This window comes from Aulonocara sp. 'chitande type north' Nkhata Bay, linkage group LG6 (genome assembly GCF_057382095.1).
Source record: "Aulonocara sp. 'chitande type north' Nkhata Bay isolate Kocher_YH1m ecotype deep benthic linkage group LG6, A_spYH_male_GT1.1, whole genome shotgun sequence".
NCBI lineage: Eukaryota > Metazoa > Chordata > Actinopteri > Cichliformes > Cichlidae > Aulonocara > Aulonocara sp. 'chitande type north' Nkhata Bay.
The window spans coordinates 13,884,080-13,898,801 of NC_141349.1; the positions used below are offsets into that span (position 1 = coordinate 13,884,080).

General features: G+C 39.7%; 2 protein-coding genes across 2 annotated transcripts; both read right to left on the reverse strand.

The window, feature by feature from the left end:
• Window positions 1-4,806: 4,806 nt before the first annotated feature.
• thumpd1 (THUMP domain containing 1) lies at window positions 4,807-7,806 on the reverse strand. Its single transcript, XM_086297540.1, has 5 exons — window positions 7,315-7,806; window positions 6,659-6,836; window positions 6,481-6,566; window positions 6,098-6,260; window positions 4,807-6,009 (listed from the first exon to the last, which is right to left on the reverse strand). Exons 1-5 carry the CDS (start codon window positions 7,519-7,521, stop codon window positions 5,681-5,683), a joined length of 963 nt encoding a protein of 320 aa, XP_086153666.1. The 5' UTR covers window positions 7,522-7,806; the 3' UTR covers window positions 4,807-5,680.
• Window positions 7,807-9,034: 1,228 nt separating this feature from the next.
• On the reverse strand, window positions 9,035-14,435 carry eri2 (ERI1 exoribonuclease family member 2). The gene is made up of 9 exons (XM_086295095.1): window positions 14,072-14,435; window positions 13,758-13,819; window positions 13,581-13,661; window positions 13,361-13,488; window positions 13,124-13,280; window positions 12,799-12,899; window positions 12,467-12,548; window positions 12,296-12,384; window positions 9,035-11,553 (listed from the first exon to the last, which is right to left on the reverse strand). The coding sequence occupies exons 1-9, from the start codon at window positions 14,092-14,094 to the stop codon at window positions 10,087-10,089; spliced, it is 2,190 nt and encodes a 729-aa protein (XP_086151221.1). The 5' UTR covers window positions 14,095-14,435; the 3' UTR covers window positions 9,035-10,086.
• Between the last annotated feature and the right edge of the window lie 287 nt (window positions 14,436-14,722).

The window sequence follows — 14,722 nt, forward strand, 5'->3', positions numbered from 1 at the left end:
TTCTTAGTCATTTTCTTGCATATTTTTTTTTGTCTGAGCTCTACTCACTGGTTTGCTGCAAGAAGAGATGATACTATCTGTATTATATTATAAATTCCTTAATCCTTTTTTGTAAAATCCAGAATTGAGTCCATTTCCTAGATCATTTTACATAATTCTGATTGTATCTACAACTCAGTCTCAGTCAGTCATCTATATTATCAGTTCCCAGAGTCAGAACCAGACACGGAGAAGCTGCATTCAGCTTTTATGCTCCTTATATCTGGAACAAACTCCCAGAAAGCCTCAGATCAGCTGAAACACTCAGTTTATTTAAATCCAGGTTGAAGACTCACCTGTTCTCAGCTGCATTTGAATAAAGCACCAAATCCACACTTTAAGCTTAAATTTCAAAACTTACATTAACTACTGATTTTATCTACTGTTCTGATTTTATCTGTTTTGATTTTATATACTGTTTTGTTTGTTTGTTTGTTTGTTAATTAGTTAGTTTATTTGCTTGTTTTAATCAATTTTAAATCATGCTTTTTATTTGTTCTTGTTTCTAATGTCTCTGTAAAGCACTTTGAATCACCTTGTTGTTGAATTGTGCTATACAAATAAACTTGCCTTGCCTTGCCTATATGTGCACTGGAGGCTTCAACCTTTCATATTTTATTCAGCTTACATGTTAAAACCAGGTTACAGGTGAGCAGAAGTTATATTGAAAAACTATTTCCTGATGTAGCCATAAAGGGTCCTTAATAACCAGGAACTAAATGCTTTCTTACAAATTGTCACTTTCGACAGTGGTTTGCTTGCTTAATGTTACATTTTGGAACCAAATTTTCACACCTTTAATGGTTATTTCATCCACCTATAAGTGGACCTCGAGTCCTTGGTGTGCTCTTAAGCTCAACAATTTCAGGCTCTGAATGTTCATTCTGCAGAGAGAGAAAGCTGCAGTCGTGAGGGGATTGAGGCCATTGTTCAGTTAAAGTGAGACAAATGAGACCCCGGAGAGCACTACTTAGCCACTCATAAAGGTCAGATATGGAGCCACACCAATGGATGCTAATCCTGACCCTGGGGACTGTGTGCACATGCGCCTGTGGATGTAATTGTTTCACAGGCCTGTGACATTTAAACCTGAATGAGTGTACAATCCTGGGTGGCTGAACAGTGTGTACGTGCTTGTAAGTCCTTTGGCTGGAAACCAATGTGCTGCAGTGCCCACAGAGGTTTAATTAGACATTGCCTTGGGGGCAATTAAAACATCAGAGGCTATGTTTTTATGTAGACAACACCATTTTATTACTGCTGTAAATATTCTCTTGATTTAGATGATGTTGTTTCTGGCTAAACATTTAAAACTGTGAGCTCTGAAAGACAGATTTTCAAAACCTTCATATGCCATGAAGAATCATCTGGAAGTTACTAATATTAGAAAAAAAGAATCGATGGGAAATGATACATTTTCTATACCATACGAATTTCACCTGATGGTAGATATGTCATAATGAGGCATCACTGTATGTCTCTCATTAAAATGACTAGCTACATAGTCTAATTGGTATTGCACTAATAACACACTATTGAGGCTGAAAACAGCCAATCCTTCCTTCCTGTATAAGCGCCACAAGCTTGTCAGTAGGTCTCACTGGCTGGGGCACCAGAGAGCTGGAGGTAATGCAATTTGTGAGTTTTAGCAGAATGTGGTGTAGATAACGACTGCCAGGGTCACAACAACAGTTCAGCACAAGTGTAATGAGCAGAAAAAGAAATGACAAATCAGTTAGAGCATGTGTGCGTATCTGAAAGAGACAGAAAACGTGAACTGGAGGTCCTTATTATGATTAATTACCATCACTACACTGTATCCAACATCCTAGTTATACTGCACAATTTTTTTCAGAGACAATTCTTGCTATTTCTCTTAGATTTGACATGAAGTTTGATGTGTCTGCCCACAAATCTATAAACAGTGCCTGGTTCTCCTGGTAATATCTTTAAAAGGCAAACTGCAAAACTGTTTATGACCTTTAGAGGAAGGCAGAGCAGAAACAGAGAACATACCCAGGATAATTCTACAAAGATATGAGCATGTACTCTGGCATGAACCTGTAAACTGAGGGAAGAGTCACAGATGCGAGACCTTTTGCAAACAATGGCAAAACAAACAATGCAAAAAGAGAAAGCGGCTCTTATTTTTTGTCATTGTTTGCAAGGCAAAGGTGCCAGTGAGTGAAATCTGAGTTTTTATTTTAAATCTATCATCATCAGCAAAATGAATTTCACTGGCAATTTCATGCCACAATATCTGCAAAACAAACAGCAGCAAACATTTCCATCAGCTGCTTTTGTCTTTGTGCTAATAAACAAACGTTAGCATGCTAACAAGCTAAACTGAGATGTACACATGAAACATTATATGTGTAAACAATTACTGTTAGGTTTGTCATTGTAATTCTATTAGCATGATTAGATCAAAAACGATGACTCACTTTATTGTGGCTCCCCTTGGAGACTTTTCAGCAACATGAGAGTGCACCAAATGATCTTTGTTTTTATTCTGCTCCCAGTTCCCACCTCTCCTCTGTTAGCTAGGTAGTTTTTGCTTAATCTTACAAAAAAGCAACAATGATCACTTCTGCTGCAGTGTTCCTCTTACCGGGGGAAATTTATAATAATAACAACAACAATAATAATAATAATAATAATAATATAGCACCATATTATCAATCAAAAACACAGCTGGCTCTAGCCGTTTCAGTGCCCTGGGTGAGATAAGTACTGTTCTATCTACAAGTTTGTTCATCTGTCTGAGATGCACACTCATGTTTGGGGATGCTCATATGTATGATACTGTAGGTTGGTATAATAAACTCAGGAGAAAGACACGAACAGATGTTTGATTCTTCTCTTTTTCATTCATTCTCTTTTAGATTTGCTGCTGTGCTTAAGATTATCGTCCTGACAGATGATTTATTTTCAGCCAACCTTCAGCTGTCAGACAGATGCTCTCACATTTTTCAAAATTTTGGTATACAGCAGAGGTCATGATCATCTCAGTGACTGCAAGGTGCCCAGGTCCTTTGGAACAAGTCCAAATTATCATCCTTCCATTTCCATGTCTAACAGGTGGCAGAGGTGCTGATAGGCTGTGTTTTCTTCTGGCCAAACATGATTTGCACTACAGCCAAATATCTCGCCTTTGGTATCTTCTGTGCAAAGGACATTGATCCAGAACTCTTGTGATTTGTTGTGATATAAGTTTGCAATCCTAAAATGTGCTGTCATGTTCATTTTAGAGAAAGGAGGCGTTTTCCTGGCAACCCATCCAAACAAGTCGTACCTGTTCCGCCATTCTCTGATTTCACTGTCAGAAACTTCAACATGTAACATGCTACTTGAGGCCTACTTGAAGTAGTTTCTGAGATGTACAGTGCTAAACAATGTTAATAGAAACCAGATATTTTGGAAATCTGTCAAAAACTTGTTTCAAACTAAACTTATTTATTAGGCAAATAACCAACAGGTTTCAAGTTTAGTTTAGCTTTGTTTTGTTTTTTTTTACCAAATTTGAGCTAGAAGTCAGCGATTAATCAAGCATAACATTCAACTGCAAAAACACATCTTTCTGTGCAGGAATACGAGTAAATACCTCTATTTTGGCATCTTAATCAAAAAATAATATTGTGCTTTACTATGTTTCTTTCCATTTTTGTAAAGCAGTAAATCTGAAAATTAATTTTCAACAATAATCATATTTTTTGCTTTAAAAACTTTGATTAAAGAGCTTGCACATACTGGTGGTTTAACCATTACAAAAACATAAAAATTATTTACCAATACTGTTAACTGTGGCATAAACCTTACATTGGTTGACGGCCTAATAAATTGCTAAGCACTGTAGCTCTTGCTGCTTTTATTCCCTCTCTGAACATTGCACGCTCTTGGGCTGAATTTGAGTGTCGACTCCTGCAGGCTGTGGCTCTACGTCTCCTCCAGACCAGCAAACTGTTCACACATCTGCTTCTACAGAGGTGATCACACTCTGAATTTCAGTTAATCAAGTACATTTAACTAACAGCACCTGGCTGCTATTACCCTCTTAATTCCTATGGAAGCAGTGAGGCTGTACTTAGTATTTCACAGGACTGCACTACAGACTTTTGCATTTATAGCTTACAGGTTATCAAAATGTCTGAATATGCTTCCTCGTGACATTGACTTAATTAGGATGTGGGTTGCTCCTAATTACAGACTTTTTCTGTTTTTGTTAAACCTACTGACTCACAGACCTGCGTGAGCCACATTGAGAGCACACCTTCACTTAGACAATGCCATCTACACTGTATCTGGTTACAAAATGGATCATGTTATATTTGCATGACACATAAGTAACACGGGCTGTTTGACTTAGGTGTAGGAGCAATTACCTTTGGGACCTGATAATATAGAAATGAAAAAAAAAAACCCCAAAAAAACCCCAGCTTATGTGAGAGTCGGTGCCTCTCACAGCCCACCCGTACTTTCTTCCCAGTATCAGTTGTTTATTGCAGTGTTCTAAACAATGCACTTGACACACTGCACGGGAGTAGTCAGTATTCATTAGAAACTTAATGCATGAATAACAAGTACTCACAGGTAGGACCGCACCTTCAGACCGGAGATTAATTTGTTCTCAACTGCACGATATCAATCAAGCACTAGAATGGCTGAAATATTTCTTCCTCTGCTGGCGTCGCTCCAGCAGCAACAGCTGGAGCGACGCCAAAAGAAAAAACTGCACTCATATAAAATTTGTCTGTGTAACAGGTTATACTCTTCATGTATTCTGTAATAAGATGTTACTCTCTTATATGAAGTGTTTTATATTTTAAACGGTAGGTACAGCCTGGAGTATTCAAGTAGGATTATGTAGTATTCAAGACTAAAACAAACGCAAGTCTGTTTCTCCTAAAATAATTTTTAAAAGAAAACAACAGTACGCAGTATAGCTACAAATATCCATTTAGAGGGTAGCACAATTATCACGTAACAGTCAGTACTCTGGAAAATAATGTTTTATCTCCATCTTGTGGAGCACAAAAGAACTGCCAAAGAAGTATCTACACTTTCTAAGTGTAACACACCATACAGAGTTTATATGTATGCCATTTCTAACCTGCTCACTCTCCTCCACTTCGTTCTGTTTATTGTCCCAATGAGCAGAACAGAGAGCACCACGAACCAAGTAAAGGATACGTGAGGAACCAGTTAAACACACGGGCAGCAGGGACGAATATAGGAAACAAGTTACACAACAGTAAAAGGTACTAGGAGTGATGCCTGTTAACTTGAAGAAAAGTCCATTTTTAAGCGAGTAATAAAAACACACTGAAATTAAAAGTCAAATTAACCATTTAAAAGAACAAACAAACAAAAAGACAAACCAAAAACTGTGAGCAGCTACAAATAGTTTGTAACATCAATTAAAAAATTCTCCCATTTGAAATGTACAACTCAATAAAGGTGATAATGGATGCCAGATATCCCCATGAATATTAAAAAACCCCAAATATTAAATTATATTAGAATCGTTTGTGATGTTTACGGAGTTCATGATGTTGACAAATCAGTCCATTTAAAACAAAAGCACGGCACTACAAAGAAAATTAAACGGTATTTCCTCAACGATTTTCTTCAGTGTGAGCTTTCACTCCCCCCCACCTTCACCCTCATCACCCTCCCCCTTCTCTGAAACACTCGTGCCCTTATCTTCTTCGCCCTTCGTCTCTCTTCTGTCAGTCTCTCCCGCATCGGGTTTCTCCGTCTGATCGCTTGTGTCTGCGTCTGCTTTTGCTGTGGTCACGTCAGGCTTCAATATGTCGTCTTTCACCACTTCCTGAACGTTGTACTTTCTGTACAGCGTATAGTCTTTTACCACACTGAGGCAACACACTGTCTTGATGACCTCCACAATGATTGTCAGTTCAGGGTTTGTCAAATCCACTTTGTTCTTAGGGTTCATCTTCCCCACAAGGCCTGTAAAACAGTCGGATTCGAAAGGAGTTAGTTTCCTTTAGCACGGGCACCGGCAGCCATGAAAAACATGGAAAATGAACGAGCCTACCTGCGATAGATTTGATGATTTCGTCTCGCTTGTTGTGGTTGCTGTTGCGAGCCTTGAACGCAATCTGGTAGGTAGCACAGCTTGGAGTTTTGAACCAAGGCTCCAGGAAAGTGGTCAGATATTTCACCATGTCTTCCTGAAAAGCTTTGCAGGTTCCAGTTACCTGAAAGAAGAAAGAAAAAAAACCCCAAGGGTTTTACTGTTGTTGTCATAATGCATCAATATCAAATAATAGCTCATTTTAAAAGCACTATTTTAGAGCTTCAGTCATGTGAATGCTCAGATGATTCAACAACCCCTCGACTTACAGTACGGCGGCATCTCTCTATCCTGCATCAGTTCAAACGCATATGCACATCGAGACTCGCAACTAAGCTACTTACTGGCAACATTCGAAGGATGACACGTGACTTTTTCTTCTTTGTAGTATGGAGATCTGACAGGATATGATGAACCAGTTTATCAGACTCTACAGAAAAACAAAATAAAACAAAAATCTGAAAAAAAAGCCCAAACAAAAACACTGAAAGACAGACTCGCATCAACTACAAAAAGCTTTACCGATATTCTGAGTTCTGATGAAGATCACGTTGTTTGCTCCGCTGTCGAGTGCCTGGAAGCGCCTCTCCTGTTTAGTTTCTGATGCTCGCAGCTGGGCCACTTCTTTCTTCAGGGCAACATCAACATCTTCTTCTTCAGCCTCCTCTTCTTCACTGCTGCTCCCCGTATTTTCCTGAAGCTGTGAGCAAGAATCAAGTCAACTTTTTTGTCATATATGCACACTGCAAAACACAGAGGTTACGCTGGGCAATGCCATTCTTACTTTGTATGTTGCCTTGACACAAGTTAAATCAAAGAACTACACTAAGAGAATAATAAGCACAGAAAATTACTGAATGTAGAGCATTAAAAACACACAAAAAAGTACAAGTGATACGAAAAAGCAACATGTGTGCTTCTCGTTTTACGCATGTGGAACACGAAAGCATTTCCAGTAACGTAAAACATGAGAAAAGAAGCAATCACACGTGGAAACACCGAAACCAGCCATTTGTTCTTCACATATTCATTATAGCTTGTATGAGATCGTTGCTTTTCCCTTACTCCATTAACAGAGCAAGCTAAATCCTAGTTTAACTCAAACCATCCAGCATATTAGCCCCAAACACTGCTCGTCGGAGGCCTTTGATCCAATAATGTAAACAATGTAAACTTACCTGCTCGAGACCATAGAGCTTGTCTGCGTATTCACCGAGCAGATTCAAGGCCTCCGCCGTGCACTTTCTCTCGTTCATGTTGCATGTGATGAGGATCCCCTGCATGCCCACCTCCAGCTCCCGGGAGCCCTTCCACCGCTTGCTGTGGTGGCCGGCCATAAAGCGCTTCTTGCTCCGTTTCCTGGATTCGTTTTGCACGGCTGACATGTTTCCAGAGCGCTTTCAGATACAGAACTAAAACCGGGAGTTTGGAGGCTCACTAGCTTATCGGCTACCTGTTTTGTGTTTGTTTTGATTGTACCTCCTCGCCTGTATTAGCCGTAAGCTCAACACGAACTGTCGGAGATTTTAAACCTGCAGCAACAATATAAAAACCGAGTGAAGTTGACGGACTGGTGCAGCCTTTTCCCCCCTCACGTGCGTTCAAACCATAGCCGTTCCAAGAAAGGAGGTCTCCGTGCACGTTTGTTGGTCATCCTGTACGGCGTGTCAGGAGGGACAAAAGTCTCTGGCCGCGTGTTAAACTACGCTACTCTAGGACACCGTATCAGATTTCCAAATAAATGACCACATTCTTAAAATAATACAAAATAACTAAAAAAAACAACAACTTTATTTACAATGTTGTCACAGTAAACATTTGTTCTTGTTCACAATCTTTTTTCTGTTAAAATTGCTATTGTACATTATATTGTTTGACAAGAAAAAAACCCATATATTTAAAAATGTATTTGGTAAATAATAATAATCATTATAAGGTTGATATATATTTGGGGGAGGGGGGTCAAACTCGAAATCATTCCAAAACAATGCTAAAGTACATCCTGAATGAATAAGTGTTAAAGAGTTTCCACCCATGTAATTTATATCAGGAATCAGTGTTTACAAATAACTCAATTTCACAGACAATGTTACACAAGAGTTACTGATTTCTTTTAGCCAACACTAGGGGTGAGTGTCTTCCTTCTCTCACCCCAACCGGTCGCAGCAGATGGCCGCCCCTCCCTGAGCCTGGTTCTGCCGGAGGTTTGTTCCTGTTAAAAGGGAGTTTTTCCTTCCCACTGTCGCCAAAGTGCTTGCTCATAAGGGGTCATATGATTGTTGGGTTTTTCCTCTGTATCTATGAAGCGCCTTGAGGCAACTTTTGTTGTGATTTGGTGCTATATAAATAAAAATGAATTGAAATTGCATTGAATTGAATAGAACCATAGATGGTATAAAAAAAATTATACTATCACATGTAGATTATGTGATAGTATAAAAAAAACCCTGAACACTATCTGAAAGCCACTAGAAGGCGATGCCGGTGGTTCCAAAAAAGACATCCAGCCCTATTGAAGTCTATGGAAAAATCACCATGACATGACCTCTCGAGTTTATGGGCTCAGTCACTCATTTTGGAACACATTGAATAAATAAAGTTGTCTTTTTTTAAAAATTTTGGTCATGGGATTATCTTAAAAACCACATTATTATTACCTAATGAGCTGTCAGTCAGAAGTCATTAGCCAGTGTGTGGTTTGACAGTCAGACCCGCCTTTCCTTGTCACATCTGATTTTTTGTAGTGGTGGCAACACTCAACTGGAAGCTTAAACTTCAAACTGGGACCATCTGTAACCAATAGGTTATGTCACAGTGGAAATAGTCGAGGAAATAATTATTTCAACCGCAGGTGAATCTGTAAGTTTGCTAGCTTACAAAGAAATGAACAGTCTCACATTTTTAATAATATTTTCATATTAATGGAGAGAGACAGAATTTTAACCAAACTAATTACACAACAGTTATACACTGAATTGCTTGTCATTGAGTGAATTATTTGAGCTACTAAAACTCAGCCTGAGTTCTGGCTCCTACAGATTCAAACGTGACCTGACCAATTTTTAGGACCAATGCTTCTACCAATATTTAGCGATATAAAAAGCCAATATTCTGATACATTAGCTGATATTTATTTAAAAAATGCAATACAAGCAGAATTCCCTAACATTTGTTATATGTAGTTACTTTTTCCACACTCTGCTTATACCAGCTAGTTGTTTTTGTGATATTCTAAACACCAACAGAGAAGTTGCCTTCTGGTGGTCAATACTTTCTATACTCTGTTAAAGATCATGGTTCCTCTCTACCTGCAGACAAATATAATCAACTTTATTATTATAAAAGAATTTAATGGATCCTTGATTCAAATTTAAAAATATATTTAATATAAACAACATAATAATAAATTATTTTCTCTTTTGAGTGGCCCCAGTTATTGATCAGTGTAGTAATGAATGAATCCAGTGTTTCCCAAACACGTGGGCCAGGTCCCCCTGGTGTGTCTCAAAGGTTCTCCAGGTGGACCACAGTGATAACAGAAATTCAGTTTGAAATTATTAACAAGTATGTAAAGTTACAAATGTATATAAATGCCTATATTTATATAAAGAGTTAATTAAAACTGGTAATCAGAGGTGGTTAGTTTGTGATATTGATTGGCATTGATGCCATAATACTAGCCTTTCCACCAATAATACTAATGCAGGGGTAGGCAACTCAAGGCCTCGAGTGCCGGTGTCCTGCAGGTTTTAGATCGCACCCTGGGTTAACACACCTGAATCAAATGATTAGTTCATTACCAGGCCTCTGGAGAACTTCAAGAAATGCTGAGGAGTCATTTAGCCCTTTAAATCAGCTGTGATGGATCATGGACACATCTAAAACCTCCAGGACACCGGCACTCGAGGCCTGGAGTTGCCTACCCCTGTACTAATGTATGATGGAGGATTTCAGTAGCTTTTCCTTAGCAGTGACGTGTGGGCTGGACAATGGGACACAGTGGAGTTGAACTGACAGAGTGAAACAGAGGATCCGACAGCAGGAGCGGCCGCTGATGCGCTCTTCATCACGGCCGACTCCCACTTAAAAAACTCGCACCCTTTCTCCATCCGTCCTCCGCTGCCCGATCGGCGGACTGGGCAGCAATAAAACCCTCGACCGTGGTTTGGACCGCCGTTTGACACGACCTGACGCTTTGCACGACGACCGCACGCGCACAGTGGAGAAGTGATCTTCTGAGCTCCTCTCACAGAAATGATGGAACGGTCGGCACGAGAGGGGAGAGCGTTGGTTGACAAAGAGGAGAGGACACTGCCGTGTGAGGAAGGACGCAAGGGAGCTGTAGCTTGTTTGGCCGGCTCGGTGTAGATGGTAAAGGAGGATCTCAGAGTGTCTTTATGTTTTGGGATTTGTGTGATGGCGGGTTTGGGCCGGGCAAAGGACGTGTTGGGGGTGGAGGTTTTTTCTGGGACAAAAGGATTAGGCCTAATCGAACAGTTCTTAGTGGGAACATATGATGTTTTGTGAAGTTGGAGGGAGGTTCTAAGTCCTGTGTTGCACTGATTTGATTTACCAATGTTAACAGTTTTAGGCACAGCAAAATAAATATCTGAGGTCACTGAATGCATCGTTTCTGTTGTTGTTCTGTTGTTCATTGCTGTTAAGATACAACAATGAGATTTTTGACCTTTACTGGTAGAATCTGTGGTAATCTTTTGCATTTTAGAGCTCTTTCCAGTTGATTCTCTCATATCATCATTCAAAGTGAGCCGACTTCCTGCTGAATGTGAAGTATGCTGCTCTAACCAATCATAAGATCCACTATCAAACTCGGACATGTACTCTGCATCACATTCATCATTTGCTTCATTAACATCACCCTCCAACACCATGTCGTCATATGAGCCGCACCTCTCCTCAGTTTCCACTAAAAGCTCCGCACCCTCCTCTTTCTCCGTGGATCCTAGCATTGCTTCTGTTTTTGAGGCCCAGTTTGGTGGAGACAGATTTGAAAAGCAGCTCACGGTAGTGGAACACAGAATAAGACTGCTATTGTTATTCTGGGGAGAAACACAGTTTGTAACAACTGAGGTGGAAAGGCTAGGGGCAGCCTCTGCTGTGACTGATTTCCTGCCGTGCCTCAACAGCGGCGCCATCGTGCCGTTCAGAAGAGTCTTTGGTGAGATCAGGCTTTGACAGATTTGAGCAGATTTGTAAACGGAGCTTGGGTTTTTCTCTGTGGCAAAGTTTTGAGCAATCTCCTCGGGACATGGTTGTTTTTGACAAGCTTTGAGGGGAATTTTAAATGAGTGTTTGCTACGGATGACTGCATTTTTCTTTTCATTCTCATTAGGTTTTTCTTTCTTGTCTGCAGGACAGGCAGTGTTTCCAAACACTGGTTTGGCCATCACTGGGGTCTACAGGACACAGAGAAGATTTTAAATCAGTATCTGAATGGTACAACCCATTAACTATCAAATTAACTCTGGAAGCACTTCTTCTGAGTTACATAAACTATATTGCCAACAGCATTCCCTCAGCCAGCAAAATAATTGGATTTCCAAACTCAGGTTTTCCAGTTATTTCCATGGATGCAGGTGTGAAAGAATGGCCTGCACAGAGTCCTGACCTGAACCCAATAGAACACCTTTGAGATAAGTTAGTGTAGAAACTCCGAGCCAGGCCTTCTCATCCAACATCAGTGTCTGACCTTACAAATGTGATTCCAGACAACGGTCAGAAATTCCCATAAACAGTCCTAAACCCAGTGGAAAGGTTTCCCAGAAGAGCTGAAGCTATCACAGCTACAAAGGGTGAACTGACATAAAACTCTTTGGATTAAAAATGGGACGTCACTAAAGTTCATATGTGTGTGAAGGCAGACGAGCGAACACCATTGGCAATACAGTATACTTAGTTCTAATGTTGTCTTCTCTCCAAGCACACAAAATACAAACTTAAAGATATAATTTTATTAATAAATAAAATCTAAATCAGTACAACATTTTTAAAAAATGTCCACAATCAAAATGTTTTTGCACAGAGCAAATTTCCTTTATATTATTATCTTCACAGAGCTTTTAAATTTGGAAGATGATGAGGGATGCTAGGATTTCCAGAGTTGGGGTTCGTTAAGGGCGACATCGGCCGGCCACTCACCCTCTCCAGGCTCCTAGTAACCTTCATTATGCACCCATCCCTCATCATTCTTGCTGCCAGCTGAGCTGTGTTTCGGGCATCATCTAAACCTGAGAGAGAAAACAAAGAAGGGTTAGGCCGTTAGGTTGATGGTCGTGTGTAATACAGAATTATCTACACTTGGTCACATACCAGAATGTTCTCTGCCCGAAAACTGTATTCCGAGATCCTGAAGAGCTCCATTCAGGCCTTTGGGTTTCCTGTTGTAAAAAAGCTGGAAAAACAAAAAGAAGTTAGAGAAACAACCACATGAGCAGAGGTAATTAGAGTAAATCAGCTCAATTACACAGTCTGTGACATCTTAGATCTTAATAAAAATATGTACTCCTTTTACTGCATAATATATGCCTTATTGGACTCACTTAAATCTGTCTTTGTGCTTTTACCTTAAAACTGACACCCATTTAAACATTTTATGCTTAAATAAAACATACAATAAACAAAGACACCTTCGAAACTCTTACCCGGTATGTGCTTCTCAGGTCTATCCAGCTGTTGAGAACATCAGGTTTATGAAGCTGTTTGCGTTTACACTCGTACTGCAGACAAACTCCAAGATCCCAGTCTGACACCCAGCAGAGACCAAAGAACACAAATTTCAGTGCACTTTTGCTCATTTTATACCATTTAATACCTTAAATAGTCTTAAGAACTGCAGTAAATGAGCAGATTTAATGGTTCTCTATAGCTAGTTTAAAAATACAATTGAGACCCCTTTGGTTCACCAATGTCAATTCATAGCAATGCTGAGCTTACAGATGTGTAGACCAATATACTGAGAACTTTTACCTGACCACGTGAGGAAAGTACACAGCTTTTGAGACGGTCCCGAACATCTCTGGTCTTTGTTGGCAAAGGCCACTCCCATTTCGAGCTGAAGGTTTTGGAGCCAACGGCTGAACCGCGAGAGACAGATGTGAAGCGGGATCCCTGCTTCAACCTGCATCTGTACAAGAGAGAAATAAAAGTTGGTTGTAATGTAACACAGAGCATGCTGGCATTTTTAAATGTGTATGCTGCAGACACCTGTGTAATCCCAGTCAGCTCAGTGCAGAAGTCAGACAGGATGGGGTGCTCCTGGGGTTGAACATAAGTGTGAAATTCAGACTCCATCTCCCCCGTGGACGTGTTCAGCAGAACAGCAGGAAACTCGACTGCAGGGAGGAAGAAAGAAAAGATGGGCCGGTGTTAAAACAGTAAGGACATCACCCGGATGTAAACTGTGAATGTTAAATCTGCTCCTTACTAATTTCTTGGCTGCGGTTGTTTTTCTCTCTCCAGCAAGTGGACTCAAAGTCGATCACAATCAGATAAGAAAATATTTGATCTGAAAGAACCAGACAGTTTTCACAGCCATGATCCAGTGTTAAAAAAAAAAAAAATCAACTGTCAAACAAATCCGATTTGAACGTGGAATACTCACTTGATACCACAGATTTCTTCGACACAGAGGACTTGCTCCGCTGTCTCAACAATCCTAATTCCCTGCGAAGGGACGAAGATAAAATAGTGTGTATATCGTAACAACACCTGAATTTAAAGTTTACAGTGAACCACAATTCTACTTTTAACTGAATACGCTGTCCTCGCAGATGTACTTATAGCACTTATCTAAAACAATATTGAAAAACGTAACTTGTAATCGACATAAACTTATTCGTTGCTTTCAAAACACGTTCCTTTGTTCAGTTTGTTTAGGTTAGCAGATAAGCCAGCAAACAGGCTAATTTTACTTACTTCGCCAATTTCCTTGTGGTCATAGCTGTTATTTAATTTTGCCACGGTGATGTTTCTGCGACCGTCTTTCTATGAGAAACTGTGAACTATAGCAGGAGCTTGACTTTAGCCATTAATTGAAAACTCGGGGAATTCGCGCTGTTTCTTTCAAAACGGCATCTGTAGCTCCGAGCTCGATTATTTAAGCCTGCAAGTCGGCAGGCATCACTGTAGAGTCAAAAATAGTCGAGCTTCTGTTGCCGTCTTACGATTTCTTATCAAAATAAAAGACCTCTTAACACTCAAAGCAGCTAGGTTGTTATATAGTTAACAAAAAACTGAACAAAATCTAAGACTAGATGTGTGAAAAATACTCCACTTTTGTAAAAACTTAAACAAAAATAAAAACGACTTAAAAACGTCAAATTAAACTATCAGAAACGGTTTTGTGAACTCGAAAAATGTTTAAAACAAAAAGAATAAAAACTATAGATGAAATATCCTGTTTTAGTATCTGTTTGGTAAAAACCTTATTACAACATGCTTGATGAGGCACTGACGTCGTGTATACTGAGATTGTGGTTGTCTGCATGCCTGTGAGCCAGCTGCTTTTAAAAAGTGCTGTGTTTTTATTGTAGTAACTTTGCTGATTTTCCTGAAGCTTGCCCCTGA